General features: G+C 52.4%; 1 protein-coding gene across 6 annotated transcripts in view; it reads left to right on the top strand.

Annotated features, from left to right (window-relative positions):
* Dop1b (DOP1 leucine zipper like protein B) overlaps positions 1 to 21,675 on the top strand; it is an 87,647-nt gene that overhangs the window by 24,718 nt on the left and 41,254 nt on the right. For all 6 annotated transcript variants that reach the window (XR_001196718.3, XM_040750438.1, XM_005073802.4 and 3 more), the window contains 10 exons: positions 6,430 to 6,619; positions 7,404 to 7,502; positions 8,154 to 8,277; positions 10,542 to 10,651; positions 11,166 to 11,280; positions 14,139 to 14,259; positions 16,008 to 16,127; positions 17,600 to 17,702; positions 18,364 to 18,555; positions 19,893 to 20,550. Coding sequence is in view for 5 of the 6 variants with exons in the window: in XM_040750438.1 (XP_040606372.1) it covers positions 6,430 to 6,619; positions 7,404 to 7,502; positions 8,154 to 8,277; positions 10,542 to 10,651; positions 11,166 to 11,280; positions 14,139 to 14,259; positions 16,008 to 16,127; positions 17,600 to 17,702; positions 18,364 to 18,555; positions 19,893 to 20,550 (1,832 nt within the window). In the remaining variant the exon portion in view is untranslated. The remainder of the gene's footprint in view (positions 1 to 6,429; positions 6,620 to 7,403; positions 7,503 to 8,153; positions 8,278 to 10,541; positions 10,652 to 11,165; positions 11,281 to 14,138; positions 14,260 to 16,007; positions 16,128 to 17,599; positions 17,703 to 18,363; positions 18,556 to 19,892; positions 20,551 to 21,675) is intronic.

The raw sequence follows: 21,675 nt of genomic DNA, 5'->3' as shown, positions 1-21,675 counted from the left end.
GCGCACGTGTGCGTGTGTGCATGCATGCGTGTGTGTGCGCGCGCGTGTCTGTGTGTGTCTTCCCTCCCCCTTTCTCATCATCTTAGTTTTCCGACAAGGAGGTCTTGCCACATGATGGAGCCCCAACTGGTATCTAACTTCAATCCTCCTGCTTCAATCTCAGCCTCCCAGGTGCTAGGATCACAGGGATGGATGTGCTGTCATAGCAGGAGCAGGATCTCTTCACAGCTCTCAGCAGGGCCCAAAGAAACGCTTAAAGCTCTCGAGTTTCTCACAGGGCCCCAGAGGCTGGAGAAAGCCTGTGACCACATAAACCATTGCACCCGCACAAAGCGCTTTCTGAATTCTTTTCTTCCTTAAGCATTATAAGGAATTGCTGTCACCACAAGGAACGTTGACTGTTCTGAGAGAGGCTGCAGTCATTAGCCATGGTCATAGGCCCATGTCCTGGCCGTCCGTGGGGGCGGCTGACTGCGTCCGTGCACACCGCCCACCGTATGCTGGTGCCTGTCGCCTCTGCTGTTCCCATGCCTCAGCCACATCACCCTGGCAGGTGTTTTGGCGGTGCCTGGGGCCCCCTGTGGAATTAAGGAGTCAGTCCCAGCCGTGCTTGGAGTGTCCCCCTAAGCTCCAAAACTCCAGGGAACAGAGTGTGTGACAGCCAGTGACAGTGACCATGCTTCATTTCATTTGCATCTATACTTGGATTGGGCTTTCACTTAGCTCAGCCCCGGTTTCCCCACGGAGTCACCGTCATAGTCACAGCCTCAGAGGAAGAGTCTGTCTCGTTGCCACGCATGGTGGCTAGCACACGTGGTGAGGCTTGGGAGTATGTGGACTCAATAGTCACGGTGACACAGGAGGTAGCAGGGAGGCCATTGCCAGACTTCCTGCAAGTTCTGGTGCATTCATGTTCTGACAACAGAGTGTGTGTGTGCGTGTGTGTGTGCGCGTGTGCGTGTGTGTACCCCCGAGTGTCTGTGTGTGCTAATTTGTACATCCTCTAACAGGTTAACACATTACTTAGTTCCCCAAAGGTCCAAATCTGTGTCACTCACACTGGAAATATGTTAAAAGTTGGAGTCTTGTTTGCTCTTTTGGCTGATTAATGAAAGTTTGTTTGAACAGCTGATGGTGTTGTTTAATATTGGTACTTTTCCTCAACATTGTGATTTCTTGACATTGAACCAAGAGCTGGGTAGCTGCATGAATCACTGAGTCGATTTAGCTGTCAGTGGGAGCGAAGCCGGTTATCTGCCACGCATAGAGGTAGTGCCCGGTTTCCCAAGGGAGATGCTGCCTTACGTAGTCCCCGAGTGTGCATGACAGGCACAGTGAGCTGGCAGTGTAAGATGGTTTTCTGCTGCTTCTCTTTCAATCCGAGAAAGATCTGGACCCCAAGCCTTTAGGTATAAAGCAAAATACTCCAGCACATTAATTCCCAGCGCAGACAGGAAGCGGTGGCACCAGGGTCACAGCATCTGTGTTGGGAGACATCGCGAAGGGCTAGCCTGGACCCAGCTGCGAGGACGAGGTAACCCACTGCTTTGACGGGGATGGAAACGTTTCCCTGTTTGCACTTCTCTGTGAACGCAAACGAAGAGACTCTTGGCCCGTATGTGACAGCAGTGTCACCTTCCTTGCTCTCTGACCCTTGGAGGCTGGTGTGTCACCTGTCCCTGCTTCAGAGCCCTTCGGAGGCCCCAAAGCCTCACGCCTGTGCTTTGCTGCTCCAAGAGGCAAGACTAGAAGGGTGAATACTCACCAGCCTCCTTCCTAGGAGAGGAGGGAGGGGAGTGCCTCGGCCGCTGTAAGAGGCCAGGTGTAGAGACACACACCTGTGACCCTAGCCCCAGAGGGGCTGAGGCAGGACCAGCCAGGATGCATAGCAACATCCAGGCCTCAGAAATCCACAAGAAGGGAAAAAAAAAAGAAAAGAAAAGGAGACACGACTTAACTATAAATGACCGTTTAAATCAGAGGCCCTTGGGTACACACACAACCCTCTTATTCAGGAGGCAGAGGCAGGAGGATTACCCCGAGTTTGAAAATAGGCTCAATTACACAGTGAGACCCTGTCTCAACAACTGCAGTCAGGGTGATCTTGCTCTGGAACTTTCTGTGGGAGGTTTGGAGCCAGTTGGCTGCTGTGTGTAGCTGGCAGAGGCCTCCAGGGCTGCAGACATCCAGGTTTGTAAGCTCTCCTGGGCCAAAGCTCCAGCCCCAAGTCAGTAGCGTTAGGTACTGGTGTATCTGTTTTGGCTTTTGAGACTGGGCTTTGCTCTGTGTGTCTGTGTGTCCCCATAGGTTTTTTTGTTTGTTTGTTTTTGGTTTTTGGTTTTTCGAGACAGGGTTTCTCTGTATTGTTTTGGAGGCTGTCCTGGAACTCGATCTTGTAGACCAGGCTGGCCTCGAACTCACAGAGATCCGCCTGCCTCTGCCTCCCGAGTGCTGGGATTAAAGGCGTGAGCCACCACCGCCCGGCTGTCCCCACCGGTCTTAAATCCCCAGGCTCCTGGGATTCTCTCGCTGGCCTGCATGTCCCAGGAGCTGGGGTTGCAGGTTGTGAGAAATGCTGACTTGAATACCTGTTGCTACTCCTGCACATTCGTCTATGGTGCTTGTTCGGTTTCAAACAGTAACACTGTACCACGTGGCCTGGAGACGCCCAGCCTCCTGTCTGTGCACTGGGCAAATAGTGGCGGAACAATGGGTGTGAGACGCTTGGGGCTGTGACCCCACCCTGGGCAGCCCACCCACTGGCTTTACTTTCTGTCATCACCTGATGGATTTGTGTCTGCAGGAGGGACAGGGGAGCAGCAGCCAGGGAGAATGAGGGAGGGGGGAGATGACATGGGCTTGGAGGGTGATGGTGGTGACGGTTGCTGTCAGTTGGCTTTGAATGAAAGGTTTGGGGTTCTGTATTCTGAACTGCACACTGATTTTTAGGGTCCGTCCATGGTGGTAATCTGAGTCACTCTGACAGATGGAAAGTCCTGAGTTTTTTCACGCTAGTTGTTTTGTTTTTCCAGGGTGAAGTTGTATCAGAATTACTCTTTGAACCTTTTTATTTGGGTCCTGTTTTTCAAGTGCATTGGTGTTTTGTCTGCATGGATGTCTGTGTGAGGATGTTGGGTCCCTTAGGACTGGAGTTACAGACAGTTGTGAGCCACCATATGAATGCTTGGAATTGAACCTAGGTCCTCTGGAAGAGGAGTCAGTGATCTTAACTGCTGAGCTATCTCTCTAGCTCTGTTTCTGGGTGTGTGGAGGGTGTTATTTTGTTTCTGGTTTTTGAGACAGGGTTTCTCTGTTATGTAGCCCTGGATGTCCAGAAATTCACTAAGTAGACCAAAGTTGCCTCAAACTCAACAGAAATTCACCTGCCTCTGCCAGCCAAAGCTGCCAACCAGACCTGGCCTTTCTTTGGTAATGAGTACAACAAGACAGATATGCAGTGTGTTTCTTCAATACAGAAAGGTAGCCAGTGTTCCCTGAGTATTGGAAAGGGGACAGTGGGAGAGTTCCTGCGTTTTTGATGGTGGAACCTTTCTTGGGTGGAGGCAGCAGCTGCCTCCCGGTGACTTGTACTTGGGATGGTCTGTTCTGAATGAGAGTATGTGCATGTGTATTCTAGCACTCACAGTGGGTTTTATCAGTGTCACCGGCAGAGTGTTCCTGAAGCAATCCCTGGGTGAGGAGTTTCTCTCTCACTTAGCAGCATCCAATCTGCCCAGTACAGAGCCTGCCCAGCAGAGCCTGCCCAGCAGAGGCTGCCCAGCAGAGCCTGCCCAGCATAGAGCCTGCCCAGTACAGAGCCTGCCCAGTACAGAGCCTGCCCAGCAGAGCCTGCCCAGCAGAGCCTGCCCAGCAGAGCCTGCCCAGCAGAGCCTGCCCAGCGCAGAGCCTGCCCAGCAGAGCCTGCCCAGCAGAGGCTGCCCAGCAGAGGCTGCCCAGCAGAGCCTGCCCAGCATAGAGCCTGCCCAGCGCAGAGCCTGCCCAGTACAGAGCCTGCCCAGTACAGAGCCTGCCCAGTACAGAGCCTGCCCAGCAGAGCCTGCCCAGCAGAGCCTGCCCAGTACAGAGCCTGCCCAGCAGAGCCTGCCCAGTACAGAGCCTGCCCAGCGCAGAGGCTGCCTAGCAGAGCCTGCCCAGCATAGAGCCTGCCCCACAGAGCCTGCCCAGCAGAGCCTGCCCAGCACAGAGCCTGCCCAGCAGAGCCTGCCCAGCACAGAGCCTGCCCAGCAGAGCCTGCCCAGCAGGGCTGTGTCCTGGCACACACTGACTCTTCTGGCCAGTTTACCACATAGTGCAGCTGCCGAGAGGTGCTTCCGCCCCGTGCAATGGCTCAGAGCTGAGTGAAGCCAAGCTCTGTGTGTTTACTCAACTTTTAATCTGGACCAATCAATACCTCCGGGCGCAGAACCCTCCTGTGGACTTGGCCTGAGCCCTTGGCTTGACTTCTGCCTCCTCATCCTGGTTTTCCTGGATCCGGTGCGTCACCTCCTGTGAATGTTTTATGAGGCAGTGAGGTTAGGCTCATGTAAACCGTTCATCAGGTTTTTACTCTTTGGCAGCTTCATAAACTTGTGCAATGAGTTTTGTCCTTCTCGTGCCCTCTGACCCTCTCAGGCCCCTCCCTCTCCCACTGAACTCTCATGCCTGATTTTGAACAGGGCTTCCTGAAGAGAACGGGTAGCTTAGGAATTGCTACCCCACTCAGAAAGTGACCCCAGCTACCTTAACTGCCAGTGGTCCCTTAGGGAAGGAGTGGCTGGGCCTCGTGAGCCCCTCCTTCCCTCTATGAACCCTTGAGAGCCCCAGTCTCTGCCTGCCTTGTGCAGGTAGCCACAGGTGCAGTGAGCTTGTGGTTCACAGGCCACGCCCTGTCCAGAAGACACTGTCCCAGCACCCCGCCCGGCCTCTGGCTCCTACAGTCCTCCACCCCCTGATCCTCGGGGAGGAGGATGATGAGGCGCCCAGAGCACTCTAAAGCCCTTTGGCACTTGGCCAATTGTGGGTCCCTTTGTTAATTACCCAGAGTCCTTTTTAAGGAGAGCAAGCTCCGTTTAATATATAAATGTAGCATATATTTGCAGTAAGCATTTTTCCTTTCCTTTTGTCTCTTTGTCTTTAAAAAAAAAAGCAAGCTGAAGGTGATTGGTGTGGAGTGGTCTTCACAGTTGTGTCCCACTCGCCCAGCGTTGGGGACCACGAAGGACCTGGGCACCGGTGATAATATACACCGGCGATAATATACACCGGTGTAGCCTGCGTGCCTGCTCTGTTGCCCTGTGATGTTTTTATGTAGATGCTCCCATTCCCCTTTTACACCATCTTCCCAGGGCAGAGTATGGGTCCCTGGTGAGGTCAGTCCTGTCCTGGGTCCCGTAGCCGGGATCTGGACACAGAAGGGTTGAGCTGAGAAATCCAGTGAGCTGCTCTTTACACGGGGCCCCTCCTGGTAGCCTCTTTCCCTCCCAATTCTCTGCCCGCAGGAAACACGAGAAATGGAGCCCTTGCAGGCAGCGAGTCAGCTCCGTCATGGCTCTCTGCTGGGTCACTGGCAGGCCTGTCCCCAGCCCACATGGGCTTTTCCGTGCCAGCACTGCAGAGCAGAGCAGAGCCTTGCTCTGGCACCCATGGAAAAATGGGCCCTGATCCACCGATGGTGACGCTTGCCATGAGTGGCCTGACTGATGACTGACACCTGTGATTCCCACACTCAGGAGACTGAGGCAGGAAGCCAGCTGGGAAACCAGAGACAACCTGTCTAAAAATAAAGGGGCTGGCAAATGACCCAGCGGTTAGGGGGGCTGCCACCAAGCCTGGTGTCCAGAGTCTGACACCCAGGCCTCACACGGTCACTTTTCCCACGCTGTCCTCTGACCTGCCCACATCTGCATGCAAGTAAGCACATGAGTACATGCAACATATATACCACACGCACGCATGCATTAATGAAATGTGTGGGGCTGGAGAGATGGTTCACCAGAGTGCTTGCTGCCTTAACAGGCCCAGAGTTTGGTTCCCACTGTCTGTGTTAGGTGGCTCACAGCCCCCTTCATCTCCTGGCATCTAGTACCCTCTTCTGGCCTCCACAGGCACCTGCAAGCACATGCACATACACGCGTGTGGACATGCAGACATAAATAAAAACAAATCTACTTGAAATGCAATAAAGGGGACAATGGCCCAGTGGGTTAAGGCGCTTGCCACCAAGCCCAACAACCCAAATTCCATCCTCAGACCCCGAGAGACTGACTGTGTGCCACGTCGGGGATGACACCTGACAGGGGGCAGGTGGGAGGTGCAGCAGAGGAAGTTGGGGGTTCCTGACGGGGGCGGGTTGTGAACCCGTGAACGTCCTGCTCTTCCACAGTGCAGAAGGCAGGGGAGCCCTGAAACCGTGCCGTCTTTCCCCAACAGAACAGATGCGCTGCTCCTGAGGCTGTCTCTGGTCGTGGGCCGGGAGGTGTTCTATGCCGCCCTGTGGGGGAGTGTCCTGACCAGCCCCTCCATCCGCCTCCCCGCCTCCTTGTTCGTGGTGAGCCACATCAGCAGGGATGCACCAGGCAAGGAGCAGAAGTACATGCTGGGCACCGATCACCAGCTCGCGGTAGGCGCCTTGCTCCCCCAGGGACGTGGGCATGGCTGCTCCGTCAGGGAGAGTTCTTACTTGTGAGTGGTGTGTGTTGGAGACAGACAGACAGACAGACAGACAGACAGACAGACAGACAGACAGACAGACAGACAGTCAGTCAGTGTTAGAATGAGCGGCACCTACAGAGGCCAGAAGCGGATGTCAGAGCCCCGGGAGCTCATGGGTAGCAGGCTCTGAACGCACGCCCCGCCCCGTGGAGCAGCGAGCACCCAAGGCTGCTGAGCCAACTCTGCTGCCCCGGCAGCATGGCTTCTCGATGACCCTGGCTGTGCCTCCAGGAGCTCAGGCGTCTCTGCTGGGCCTCCAGTCTTGTCTCCTCCCTCACTGTCCATGCTGGAAGTGTCCCCCTCTCCTGCTCTGGCGTCCCCATGGCTCCTGGCTGGCCCTGTTCTCTCTGCCCTCACCCCTCCGCGTCAGGGCTCCCCAGCTTCCTTCTCCGGGCCCCTCAAGGGAATCCTCCCACCCCGGCAGCTACAACCTTGCTCATGAATTGGGTAGTGGGAGGGCCCCAGACCTTCGTCGCTCCCCACCCGCGAACTGTAGTCGGTTCCCCCGCCAGCCCTCGGATGAGGTCGACAGCTGTGCGTCTTCCTCACTCACTGTAACCTCGCAGTCCATAGAGTTTGAACCCTGCCCCCCATCCCACCTCCTGTGTGGTGTAATGTCGCATCAAGACTCCCAGCACAAGAGCAGCCGGCAAGAGGGTCCTGGGAACAAGCTCTGTGATTTGTTGTTTCAGGTGAAATCGCTGTGTGCATCACTGCTAGATGCCAATGTCCTTGTGCAAAGAAATAATTTGGAAATCATCCTGTTTTTCTTCCCATTTTATACCTGTCTGGTGAGTCATGCTTGCCCTGCTGGGCACTTCCTGTCACTTCGAAGGCAAAGGGCAGGTGCCTGTGTGGACAGCAGTTCAGTCACGGAGAGAGCTCACCCACTTGGCAGTGTCCACTCACCTTTGATGGCTCTCGTTCATTCCGTGGGCCTCATGCGACTCTTCCCGGGAAAGGTGGACAAATGTCTGCTTATTGCAGATAGGGCCCCAGAGACAGGGCAGAGAGAGAGACTGAGGCTGCCTAGACGTGGCTCGGTGAAGCGGTGGCCTTGTTAGGGTCACTCACAGGAATGTTGGTGACGCAGAGGCAGCTGCGTTATCATCATGGAAGGGCATCGCTGAGACTGTCAGAAAGCCCCCTGAGCCCCCTGTGAGGCACAGCTTTCATGGAAGAGAGCCTCCTCCCCCCAGCAGTGACACTCTTACGACACTGGGGAGGACCCTGCGAATCTGGTGACTGCTCCTTACCCCCCTGCATCTTAGTATGTCTCTCCAGAATAGAGTGCATCAGTTCTTCTTTGGTGGGCTGCCTGGGGACAGCCAGCCTCTTGACAGCTGCCTTCTGGGCATGGGTTGCTAAGCAGAGCCCTGTGTCAGAAGTCAGAGCCTGCTCAACATTCCCTTAAGGTAATGCCTTCTCCATCCTTCCCGTAGGACCCTGATGAGAGGGCCATCCCCCTGCTCAGACGTGACGTCGTACACATTCTCTCTGCTGCCACCCAGACCCTCCTGAGAAGGGACATGTCTCTCAATAGGAGGCTCTATGCCTGGCTACTAGGTACTGAGCGAGTGTGAGCGTCAGTGCTGGTTTGTGGGATAAGTGAGGTCCCGAGTGATGATCAGAACTGTGGAAAGACAGCAATGACTAAAGCAGCCCTGGTCAGCTGAGGTCGGCTTCCTACAGGAGCTGTGATGATCTGCAGCTTCTTCTTTTTTGCCTTTAATAAAAGAGAATAAGTGGGTTTTTAAAGTTCCAGATGAGTTCCATTTAAGAGCAGGAAATACCGAGAATCTGTAGCTAAGTGATGTTTAATGAGCAGCCTGTTATAAAGTCGGGTGTGATGGGACATTGGCATTAACCACAGGGCAAGGGGGCTGAGGCATGGCAGTAAGGGTTTACGGCTGGACGGAGACATAGCAAGACCGTCTCAAAATCAAATTAAGCTAGGACAGGGGTGTAGCTTAACAGGAGGGGCCTTCTCTCTAGTTGTAAAATGTGCAAATGTCATTGCAAGGAAGCTTCCTATGGATTTTAAGATGAGCAACGACAGACTCCTGATGGATTCCCCAACCCCTTTTTTTTGGAATCAGGATTGCATGTTTCCTAGGCCAGCCTTGAATTCACAGTAGAGCCTGAGGCGACCCTGTCTGACCCTCCTGCCTTCTCTTCCCAAGTGCCGGGATGACAGGCGTCCACCTCCAAGCCCAGTGCATACTGTTCTGGGAATAAAAATCCAGGGCCCCATATACACCTCCAGCTCACTTTGGAAATTTTAGATTTTAAAAAGTGTGTGTGTGTGTGTGTGTGTGAGAGAGAGAGAGAGAGAGAGAGAGAGAGAGACTGAGAGAGAGAGACTGTGTGTGTCTCTGTGTATGTGTCTGTGTGTCTGTGTCTGTGACTGTATGTGTGACTGTGTGTGTGTCTGTGACTGTGTGTGTGTCTGTGACTGTGTGTGTGTCTGTGACTGTGTGTCTGACTGTATGTGTCTGTGTGTGTGTCTGTGACTGTGTGTCTGACTGTATGTGTCTGTGTGTGTGTCTGTGACTGTGTGTGACTGTGACTGTGTGTGTAACTGTGTATGTCTATGTGTCTGTGACTATGTGTGTGTCTGTGACTGTGTGTGTGTTTGTGACTGTGTGTGTAACTGTGTATGTCTATGTGTCTGTGACTGTGTGTGTGTCTGTGACTGTGTGTGTGACTGTGTATGTCTATGTGTCTGTGACTGTGTGTCTGTGACTGTGTGTCTGACTGTATGTGTCTGTGTGTGTGTCTGTGACTGTGTGTGTGTCTGTGACTGTGTGTGTGACTGTGTATGTCTATGTGTCTGTGACTATGTGTGTGTCTGTGACTGTGTGTGTGTGACTGTGTGTGTAACTGTGTCTATGTGTCTGTGACTGTGTGTGTATGTCTGTGTCTGTGTGTCTGTGTGTCTGACTGTGTGTGTGTGTCTATGTGTGTCTGACTGTGTCTATGACTGTGTGTGTGTGTGTTGAGGGAATTTGTGTGTGTTAGTGCAGTATCTACAAGAACCAGAAGAAGCTGCCAGATCACCTGGAGCTGGAAATCTGTCAGGCTGTCATGAGTCTCCTAACCTGGGCGCAGGGAGCTGAACTCAGGTCTCTGCAAGATCAGGGTGTGCTCATAACCATTGAGGCAGGGCTCCATCCCCCTTTAAAGATTTTTAAAGAAAAGGATGATTTCTGGCTGGCCGGGGTGGTGCATGCCTTTAATACCAGCACTCAGTAGGCAGAGGCAGGTGGATCTCCGAATTTGAGGTCAGCCTTGTCTACAGAATGAATCCAGGACAGCCAGGGCTACATATTGAAACACTGTCTCAAAAAGTCAATAAAAGAGAGAAGATGTCATTCTGTGTATAGAGAAAGCTCTAGGCCTTGCTTAGCTGGGACCTGGGACCTCAGGTTTTTGCGGGCATGCAGACAGTCAGGGAGTCTGCCTCAATGTCAGGTAGTGCTGAACAAGCCAATTGTGATGTGGAAATGATCTTTGTTCCAATTCTCATAAGCACCTGCAGAAGAGGGCTAGTCAATGTCTGGTGCAAACCAGACTGATGCCCGCTGGGATGAATTCTCCCTGCTCGGTCCTTAGCCAGGACATCACTGTCAGAAGATTCGGGGCTCAGTTGTGGACAATCGCCTTGTGCATGTACCTCCCTGGAACAGGGAGAGGTGACTACATCTGACTTTGCTTTTCTGTTGAAGGAGTTGTATTATTAAATAGTGCAGCATGAGGGTTTTGCACAATGCGGTACCCCTGTAAAATATGAGGTCTTTTTACAGCCTGTGCTGTTTATTCTTTTATAGGTTCAGACATTAAAGGAAACACCATTGTGCCAGAATCTGTCATTTCTACTTCTTATGAAGACCAGTCCTCATATTTTTTTGATAAATACTCCAAGAATCTTTTAGTTGAGGTAAGGACATTTCTGAAGATGGAAATTTGACCACAATCGGGACATTTCCCCTTACCGTCTTTTTTCTTCCTTTCTGTTTTTCTGTATTGTTTTGTTTTCAGTGTTTGTTTTAAGCCAAAGTCTCATGTTTCCCAGATTGGGCTCGAACCCACCACGTAGCATAGTCTGACTGTGAGCCTCCAATCCTCCTGCCTCTGCCTCCTACATGCTGAGATTGCAGACATGCGCCATTGTATCTGGTCCGTGCGGTGCTGGGGACTGAACCTAGGATGTCGTGCATGCCAGGCAGGCTCCCTACCCTGGGACCCCTGCCCAGCTCCGTATCACAGTCCTCAGGGCATTTCTCTGTGAGACCTCAAAGCAGACGCTGAGTCTGGCCCTGAAGGACTGACGTGCATGTGTCGTGGGCTGGGGCTGGTCCTTGGTCTCTCCCGTGTTTAACAATAAACATCCCGCAACGCCGAACCCCCCCCCCACACCCTGTATTCTAACGCGTGGCTCTGTGAACACACAGGCTCTGTCCGAGATACTACATCAGAAGTTCTCAGATGCTGACGTGGAGGAGCGCCACCACGCCTACCTGAAGCCTTTCCGTATCCTTGTCAGCTTACTGGACAAGCCAGAAATAGGTACCGTGGGAGAAGCCCTGCTGACACGGGGACAGATGTGGGTCACGTGTTTGGGGAGTTTAAGCGCAGATGTGGCCAGCAGATTAGAGTCTTGAGAGCATGTAGGAGTTCAGGCTCCTGCTGTGGGTGCGTGTGCCCACAGAGCGTAGTTTTCTGTGACTGTCCGTTCCAGCGTCATAGTCGCTCACGAGCCTTGCTCTATGACTGGTAAGGGACCCCACACACTCTTGCGACCACTAGCAAGAGTGTGTGCAGAGAAGAGCATTTCATATTAAACCAGATGACTGGGTTACACTCTGCTTCTTAGAGGGCCTCTTACACACACACTGTGACCCCACTACACACACACTGTGACCCCTGACCCCTCTTACACACACTGTGACCCCACTACACACACTGTGACCCCTGGCCCCTCTTACACACACTGTGACCCCTGGCCCCTCTTACACACACTGTGACCCCTGGCCCCTCTTACACACAATGACCCTGAGAATCTGCTGAGGAGAGTTACCCCCCCCATTACCCCATCACTATCAGATCTGATGTCTTGTCACCAAGCCCCGGAACAGGACAGGGATTCCCCTCCCCTCCCCGTCCCTCTGCTGCATTGCGAGCTCAAGGGTTTTGTCTAAGAGGCCAGGGAATGTGCACCTTCAGGCCAGAACAAAGAGTCTTGAAGCTGTCCGGTCGTTGGTTCAGAGTTCAGTAATGAGCATCTGTTGTGAGGCAGGAGTGCCGAGCTCTAGGCAGCAGGACGGAAGGGACACCCCGGCCACTGCGATGCTGGTCTCGTTTGTGCTTTGGGTTTTTGAGAGTCTGTCTCTACCCTTCAGGCTGGCCTTGAACCCACCGTCTCCTGCCTCTGCCTCCAAGGTCCTGGGGCTATAGGCACTGCAGTTTTCTAAAAATGGTTACATGCGTTTTTCACTGTGCGTCCTGTGTTCTCGTGCGTGCCGAGGTTACATGTTGAGGTCAGAGGACAAGTTTGAGGAGTCAGCTCTCGTCCTTTCCTGGTCGTGCTAAGCCCAGCTGCCCCAGGGCTCTGCTGAGCCTCACGACCCCTGTTGGCCTCAACCAGCCCACAGTGTGCACCTTCCTTCCTAAAAGTACCTGAGCCTTCAGACTCCCCCTCCCCCTCCACCTCCGTCCACCAATAGGGGCTCCTAAGATTTCTCTGTACTTGGAAGTGAACTCCATCCTAGAAAAGTCGAGTTTTAGCGTAAGAATGAATGGAGTTGGGCGCTTGCCGTGTGACTGGGGGGGGGGGGTGATACTCAGAGAAGAAGTAGGACTTGGCACTGGGAGATGTGTGCTTTGTTTCAAAGCTGTCCTGTCGTACGCCACGAAACCGCACCATTTAGCCAGGTTCAGACTGGACTCTCAGAAGAGGGTGAGTGTTCACCTTCATGCTGAGCAGTTGTTAAATTTGCTCTTCTGCTGCCTTAGTTGTCTGAGGGGTGTATGTATCAGTAGACAGGAGTCTATTATACAGAAACAGGAGCACAGAGCAGTCACCGTTCCTGTCCCTTCTTTTGGAAGGCCGGCTTTAGCTGTGTCTTCTTGTCTCCTCCATGAAAGAGGCCGCAGAACTCCCTGTGGTAGGAAGCATCTGGCACTCTTCCAGCAGACAGAACACACGCAAAGCTTATACAAATAGTTCCGTCACAGACTGGGGAGATGACTCAGCAGTTGGGAGCACTGCCTGCTCTCCCAGAGGACCCAGGTTCAATTTCCAGCACCCACCTGGAAGCTCACAACTGTCTGTAACTCCAGATCCAGGGGATTCAACACCCTCACACAGGCAAAAGCACCAGTGCACATAAAATAAAAATAAATTATAAAAAAATTGTTCTCTCAGAGGCACAATGTGATTCTGTGAAAAGCATCAAAGATTAAGTTAATCCGGGGCTCAGCTAAGAGCATTTGCTTGGTGAGGTCACAAGTTTAGTCATAACAGCGAAAAACATATGCACAAGAGACGAATGTGCCCTTGCCATCTGCACAGAAAAAGGCGAAGTTTTCCTGGGCTGAGGGTGTCTGTGCAATCTCAGGAGAAGTCATTTTTGGGAACCCTCCCTTCACACGACCCAGTGGCCAGGAGGCGGCTCTGACACATGGCTGTTCCACGGCTCTTCTCCAGCTTTTCAGGATAGACGTCTGCTGTGTTCTTACTCGTGATTGCAAGAGCTGAGGGCAGGGAAGTTGCTCTTCTCTGTAGATATTTCCACCAAGTGATATGTGACCAAGCAGTCCACGGGTTTGGAACATGTAGTGCTCAACTGCATTCACCCAGTGGAAGCTGGCTTGGACAGCCTACTCAAGCCTGCTGTGACCTGTCACCTTGTGTAGTCAGGGACAGCAGCACAGTCCCTGCTTGTGTGCCTGTGGGAAGGACTCAGTCTGTGCCCAGAAGCAGCAATGTGGGACACCCAGAGGTCTAAGCAGTAGTCTTGCTGTTTTCCTCCAACTTGTTCCTGCTGCTGGTGCTGTGGCCATCAGCCTGGCTTATACCTATCCACCCTAAAAGCCTATATGTATGGAGTTACTCTGGGTGTCTTATGTGTGTCTTAGCACTATTGGTTCAAATCTGGTGGTTAAGGGTTGGGGTGTAGCTCAGTTGGTGGAGTGTCTGCCCAGCCTCAGGAAACAGTATCCACCCTCTTACTGCACAAACTGGGCCTGGAGGCAGAAGCCTGTTTGTCCTGGCACTCGGGAGAGAGAGGAGGATCAGAAGTCCACAGCAATCTTCGGCTATGTAGAGAGTTCGAGGCTAGCCTGGGCTAGAGGCCAGGCCTTAACACAAGCAAACACTTAACATTATCATTAGCTCTTTTCTAACTGTTTTCTATTGGTTTCAGGACCTCAAGTGGTTGAGAGTTTATTTCTGGAAGTCATCAGAGCCTTTTATTCTTACTGTCATGACGTCCTTGGCTCCGACCTTAAACTTAGCTACACTCAGAGTGGGAATCTGTTAACAAGGTATGAGCACAGCCTGCACATTCACACATCCCCCTCCTCCGTGGTCCCCCTCTGTGGTCCTCCTTGGTCTTCCTCTGTGATCCCCTTCCATGATCCTCCTCCGTGGTCCTCTTCCGTGGCCCTCTTTTCTTCAGTATGAATCATCAAGTGTTAGAAAGGGTGGGCAGGCCGCGTGTCAGAGCACCATGGGCGACCCCTCCTTAGGAATGTGGGAGACCCTGACCCGGCCCCTCCTAGCCTGCAGTGGGGGGTTACTGGTCAAGCATGAGAGTCATTCAGCAAAGGCAGCTTGATCTGGAGTGCATGAGTGGTGAGGCCCAGGGAGAGGGAGCTGAAGGCGGAGAAGCTCAGAAACGGGGCGGGACGGTTCTTGGATGCGGAGGAGAACCCGAGGCATGACCCTGAGGGCAGGGGCAAGATGGTATTGAAGGTCAGTTCAAGGTCATGGCTACGTAGTGCGTTTGAGGCCAGCCTGGGCCATTCGAGACTCTGTCCGTACACAAATAAGTAAATAGATAAAGCCTCCTCTTTATACTTTACCAGTAAACACTTGCTTTCTGCCTGGATCGGCATTGTGGATGCTAAATTTAATTCTCCTATTTTTGTGGTTTATTTGTTATAAGTATGATGAGGAGTCTGTTATTTTTTTTCCTCTTTCAAAAATTATTTTTTAAAATATGAAAGCAATAGATGTTTATTGTAGAATACCTATCAATAAACAACAAAAATACTGTCTCCTGTCATCCCACCGCCCTCCGAGGGAAAGGTGTCCACTTCTTTCCTAACCCTCCTACACACTTAACTCATGGAGCTGGGCATGGAGGCAGAAGCCTGTTTGTCCTCGAACTCAGGAGAGAGGAGGATGGAGCTGCATGGTGTCATTGGTACAGCTGGGGTATCGGCGCTGTTGTACTCTGGCACTGGCTTCCTCATCAGGGACTCGTCATTAAGTAAGCCCTGACGAAATGACCAGGCCCTTACTGACTGACAGCACCTTTCAGACAGTTTCCACTCTGTCCGTGCTTTCAAGTGGTCGTGTACCTTTGCGTACCCATATAAGGGTTTCTGTGCGTTCCCTAGAGGGCTTTACTGAGCCAGATACACATTTGAAACCGTTAGTGATGGGCTGGGCGTGTAGCTCGTTGTAGAACACCTGTCTAGTGTGTCCAAGGCCCGGGGTTTGACATCCATCCTCATAGTAAGTCGGTACATAAAATTGTGGCCAAATCTCCCTGCTGAAACTCCAGTTGGGGCGGGGGTGGGGTGAAGTGGGGCGGGGCGGGCACCAATGCCGAATGTCATATTCTTTCCACAATAACTCCTACGTCTGTTTCTAAGAGATCCATCCGTAAGGACACTCTTTAGCCAGGGAGTCACTTTCTTCAGGGATGTGGCTCTTGGCACGTTGCCCACGCTCAAGCAGGCAGCAATAACTGCCTCAGTGGGTTGTTTAGGAAAAGAAGGTGGGAGGGGACATGTTAGGGGCAGCATGGGTTGGGGCTGGCGTGACCATGGTGCGTAGTATATAGGTTAAACTGTCAAAGGAGAGGTGAAACATGTTCTAACAGCTGTTATTCAGGGAGGCATTGTGGAAATGCTTTCCTACGATCGCAACAGCAGCTCCTGTGTCTGATCAGCATTTGTCAGAGGCCGAGAGCAGAGCTGGTGGCCCGGTCTCTTCCTCACCACACTCTGTAATTCGGACGGAGGGCGTCCGTGTGTGCTTAGCTGCTTTCCCTCCCCTACAGCGCAATCAAAGAAAACAGACACGCCTCTGAGATTGTGAAGACGGTCAATCTGCTGGTCTCGTCGCTCAGCACGGACTTCCTGTGGGATTACATGGCACGGCGTTTCGAGGAATGCTTCAGGTGTGTCTGTGCCTCTGAGGACAATGTGTGAGCGGGAGCATGCGATGGGGGGTGGGGGGCTGCATGGAGGGCGGGGTCTCTCCAGTGAGAGTCTCAGTGGTCTCTCCTGAGCCTCAGAGCCCAGTGACACAGGGCTGGGAGTCAGGTAGGACTCAATAGGACGGAGATGGCGTCTGGGTTGCAGGGCGCTGGGCCACCTCATTGTTCATTAAGTCCTAACTCTAGAAAGCCCTCTGCCCGTGTTCTCTTGCATTCACCAATGCAGCTTTTCCTGCAAGCCCCATCTGCTTCCCTGGGCATAGGCGCATGTCTCTGGCACTGAAGTTAGTGTGACATGGTTCAAAGTGTTTGTGTTTAAGTGATCGTGATGAGCTTCGTGTCCCCATTAATCCAGCGGTGAATATTGAGTGGGCTTACAACTCCCATGCCATTCTTCAGGGGCCTGGGGAAACTTTGTCCATGCGTGCATTCTTTGGGCAGCCTCGTGAGAAGCAAGCGTTTTTGCTTTCATGATGTGGATGTGTGAGATACCTTGAGTCCAGCGACATCGTCTGGCCTAGCCCAGCAGATCAGTAGATGCCAGAACCAGAACCCAGGGGCGCTGACTCCTCTGCCTCCCTGAAGCCACGCCCAAATGGCTTAGCCTGTGCTTCTCCAGAAGATGTCTCGTAGGTGTCTCTCCAGAGACCCCCAAAAGTAAAACATAAGCTGGGTGTGATGGTGTACACCCTTGACCCCAGCACTCAAGTGATAGAAGCAGGAGGATCTCTGTGAGTTCAAGGCCAGCCTGGTCTACACACCAAGTTCCATGTCAGCAGGGTTATATAGTAAGACCTTGTTTCAACAACAAACAAACAAACAGTAAAATACAGTCTCTGGCTCATGTTGTGTGACATAGGCCAGTCCCTGATCCCCTGGAAATGAGTCTTTGGTTTGGTCATGGAGACTTGCAGCCATACATGGTGATGTCACTGTGTGTCTGCTGGATGATGAGTGCACACATGAACAGACACAGGTTAAGTCAGAGCAATTTGTTTCCCAGACATTCAAGCAGGGCACTCACGCACACCTCTCCACGTTAGGCAGTCTGTCAGCAAAACTGAGGAGAGCCACAAAAACTGTCTCCCACTGTGTTTGAAACAGAATAATTGCTGGAAACCATAAGGTGTTTGAAATTGAGCTGGTCACGCTGGCACATACCTGTAATTCTAATGCCTTTAAGCTAGTCAGGGCTACTCTAGTGAGGTCTTGTCTCAAAGATGAAAACAGCCTTCAATCCCAGCCACTGAGAAGCAGAGGCCGACAGCTCTCCTGAGTTCAAGTCAAGCCGGGTCTATTACAGGACAGGCAGGGCTGCACAGAGAGACCCTGTCTCTATAGACAGACAGACAAACGAATAACAAGTCAGAAAGAAAAGGTGTCTGCAGAGATTGTGGAGAGAGAATTAACCTCCTCCCCTGTGATTGGCCTAGACCAGCGAAGCAGACAGCGACTACCGGAGAAGCCATCGGCCCTCCCCCCACCGTCTCTGAGCTCTGCACCCTCCTCGTGTTCCTGCTGGATGTAATTCCCTTGGTAGGTGCACTCCATGCTCTCCTGCGTACGCAATGCTGTTTCTTCTGTCCTGTCATAGGGTACCCGGGGTAACCTCACCTTTCTTTCTCATGATGGGACCAATCCCAGGGCCTCCTGCCTCCCAAGGACTCCCTTGCCACTGTCCTCTGAGGCTTCTTATGTTTTTGCTGCATTTTTTGTTTGCTTTTGTTTTTCAAGATAGGGTTTACCTATGTAACTGCCCTGACTGTTTTGGAAGTCACTCTGTAGACCAGGCTGTCCTCGAACTCACAGAGATCTACTTGCCTCTGCCTCCCGAGTGCTGGGACTAAAGGTGAGCGCCACCACCACCCAGCTCTTTTGTGCTGTTTTAATTAAAAGGATTGTAAATTCTGGGCCTGGTAGTAAGCTGAGCCAAAGTATGGGAGACAAGATCATGGGCTGATTTAGAGGTGACAGTGAACAACACATTTGCTAGTTAATGTGCGTTGCATGTGATAGTTTGCGTTCTTTATCCAAGAGAAGATAATGCCAGTTGAAAGCCGAGGACAGCATTCTTGGTTTGGGGTTGATGAGAACTCAGACTCCAAGGTCCAAATGGTCTAAGGTGCTGTTCTGAGGCTTTCCCACTGTGGCCAGCGATGGTGAGTGACCCTCTGTGGTCGGTCCCTCTGTGTTGCAGGAGCTCTACTCTGAGGTGCAGACTCAGTTCCTTCCGCAGGTGCTTGGCTGCCTGCTGCAGCCTCTTGCTGAGGAGGTGGAAGCCCTGAGCTTAGCTGAGCTTACACACGCCCTGAAGACATGTTTCAAGGTGCTGAGCAAAGTCCAGATGCCTCCCTCCTACCTGGACATGGAGGCCAGCAGTGGGAACTCGGTATGTGCCCCAGGACCAAGGCACTATTGGTGCCCCTGAGGGGTGGGAGGTAATTGGCTTGGTTTGGATAGCAGCACGGACAAGAAGATGTGTAGCCACAGTGTTCAGGATACTTGTCCTGATCTTATTTCCTCCTTTTCGCCCACTCCACAAGCGGCTGGACAGCGCTAAGAGCCGCAGGCAGTCCTTCCATTTTGAGTTTGTATGTGACTTGACTCACTTAGATGCAAACAGAGTATGCCCAGGATTGGCAGGGTGGCTTAAATCATGGACATCGGTTTTCTCAGTTTGGAGCTCCGGGTTGTTTTCTCCTAACGTAAATAAAAAGTCTGCCCCAGACCCCATTTGCAGGCTTCTGCTGGGCTTGTTGGCCGTCTGTGGTTACTTCAGGCTTCTCAGAATTTTACCACCTCCACATCACTCCGTCTCTGTGTTTATATGCACGTGGTGTTCCGTGTTGGCAATCTGTGCCTGGATCCCCCTTTTTATGAAGACAGCAGTCTGCTTGGATTTAGGCTACCCAGATAGATCCCCCCCCCACTTTATCAGCTGCTTAATCGTTTTCTTCAAGTCCAGGCTGTGGAAGTTAGGGCTCAAGCACCTCTCTGGGGCCCCTCAGAACCCACTGTGTGGTCACTGTGTTTTCTCTCGGACTGTACCATGGGAGCATCCTGGTGTGCTTGGTACAGCAGCATTTTCCTCTGTAGCCTCTGCGTGCCTCCCCGTGGTGTGGACTTGCCCTGTGACTGTTCCCATGACCAAATGTCTATATTCCCCTTGGTTTTCACGACTGAGAAGGTTTGCAGTCAGCATCCTCATATGACACGTAGGCAGGTGCCTGTGTTCCTGGGGGATGCAGTTTTTTCAGTGGACTGCTCCTGGAAGGCAGGATTGCTCCTTTGAAACTGTGAGAGGCCTCAAGGGGATACTGAGGCAGGTGGCTTTTTAGGGGAGAGAGCTCTTAGATGAGTTGGTAATGCTGGAGACAGACAGACAGCATGCTGGGCCTCCAAGGAGAGCTCAGGCCTACATGGCAGAGTGGCCATCCCTTCCTAGTTTTTCCGTAGGTGGGTAGATTCGATAGCTCCTGATTTTATCCCACAGCTCATCGTCGCTAGAGGTGACCAGTAAGTTGTCAGTTAAAGGATGTCAGATGATGCATACATGTCCTTCCATGTTGGCCATGCTGGGTGGGGGGGGGGGATAGGGAAGGCAAGAATCTAGAGAAACAACTTCACATCTGGAAACCAAATTGCTGTGGTTAGCGCCATCACCACGGTTTAATCACGGGGAAAAGCCGTAAGGGATGGGATATGACTGTTTTTTGTGCTTCTCAGAGTCCAGTAAAAGGAGAAAACAGTGACGTCATTGTGGAAACAAAGGCAAGTGACGAGGAGACTCCCTTCCCCCCTCTGAAATCTGAAGACAGTGGGATCGGGCTCAGCGCGTCTTCACCAGAGCTCTCTGAGCGCCTAAGGGTGCCTCGGGTGTCTGCAGAAAGAGACGACATTTGGAAGAAAGACGGGACCATGCAGAGGACATTTCTCTGCATCCAGGAGCTCATTGCCAACTTTGCCAGCAAGAACATTTTTGCAGTGTCACTGACAGTGTCCGGGGAGGAAAGCAAGCCTGAGGAGCCCCCAGGGAAGGGCAGCAAGGGCGCCAGCCACTCTGGCAGGAAGAGCTCGTGGGACCCCAAACCTATCACGGTGCCTCAGTTTAAGCAGATGCTTTCAGACTTGTTCACAGCGCGGGGGTCTCCCTTTAGGACAAAGAGTTCAGAGTCACTGTCGTCTGCTCCCAGCAGCCCCCACAGAAAAGCAGAAACGGAATGGGACATTGACCAGGTGGTCGTTGAGTTGGTGGGCTCCAAGGAGGACTGCAGGGAGGCCTTCGCCGCCGCCTGTCACCTGCTGCTGGACTGCGCCACCTTCCCTGTCTACCTGTCTGCAGAGGAAACCGAGCAGCTGTGTGAAACGCTCTTCCAGACACCAGGTGAGAGTGTGGCCCTCCCAGGGCAGGGTCTGCGGTTGGGAACGCTGCGACAGAGGCTTGATGTCTAACTACCTACAGTTGTGTCCACCAAGAAGGGGGACAGGGGAAGCATGTGATTTGGGGCCATTTTAGATTAGGGACGATCACTCAGTTAATGGCAGACATCCCCAAATATGAAAACTCCTGGGTTAGAAGCACACCAGACACCGAAGGCTCCACGCTCATTTCTGTAGGCATTTCGGGCAGATTGGGATGGAACAGGTATTCTGGTTGGGCGCCACAGAATACTGAGTGTTAACACAGCTCAGATGGAAAGGTATCTTGGAGCTTGGGTGCCAAGGACTACCTCAAGCCACAGCAGCTTACAGCTCTGTCTCAGGGAAAGGCAACAGTGTATGGGCTCTCCTCCAGCAGGAGAGTCTTTCAGCTGGGGATGTTTCCCCAGTGTAACAGTTTTGCTCAGGCAGGAGGTTTCTAGGGCAAAGTTGCTACAGTTCAGCTCTGCTCCCGGAGTGGAGAACAGAGTGTAACAACTCCGCTCTGCGCCCCCCCCCCCAAAGTGTTACAGTCCTGCTCGCTCTGCTCTGCTCTGCCCAGGGTTGTCTCTGTTCCTCGGCAAAAGAAGGTCTTCACCCAACGCTCATCCAAGGTTTTTATTGGGAGAGAAGAATCCAGGACAGCCGGGTAGCCCAAACAGCCACAAGCTGGACACAGGGTTTATTTAGGGCTTCCAGGGTGGGGATTGGTCAGATTTTAGTGCTGAGCTCAGATTGGCTAGAACTCCTGCTCAAGGATTGGTTAGTTTTCCGCACAGGGTTAGGGTCAGATTTGGCTCTGGTTTCAGAGCCAAAGTGTGTTTCTTTCTCTGGTCTTTTTTAGCCTTTTGGCTCCAATTTTAGGACCATGGTGCATTTCTTTCACTGACTCTGATTCCAGGGACAAAGTGTGTTCCTTTGGCACTGGTTTCATGGTCAGGGTGCATTTCTTTGGTTCTGGTTGCAGGGCCAAAGTGTGTTTCCTTGGCTCTGCTCAGGGTGTGCTTCTTTGGCTGGCCCCTTTTCCCCACAATTTCCCCTTCCTTGTTCCTAACAAGCTGCATCAGGGTTAGCTCCCTGACTGTGTGCG

Source organism: Mesocricetus auratus, unplaced genomic scaffold (assembly GCF_017639785.1).
Source record: "Mesocricetus auratus isolate SY011 unplaced genomic scaffold, BCM_Maur_2.0 Super-Scaffold_100008, whole genome shotgun sequence".
Taxonomy (NCBI): Eukaryota; Metazoa; Chordata; class Mammalia; order Rodentia; family Cricetidae; genus Mesocricetus; species Mesocricetus auratus.
The sequence above is the reverse complement of the archived record's forward strand: the minus strand, read 5'-3'. Positions and strand labels throughout refer to the sequence as shown.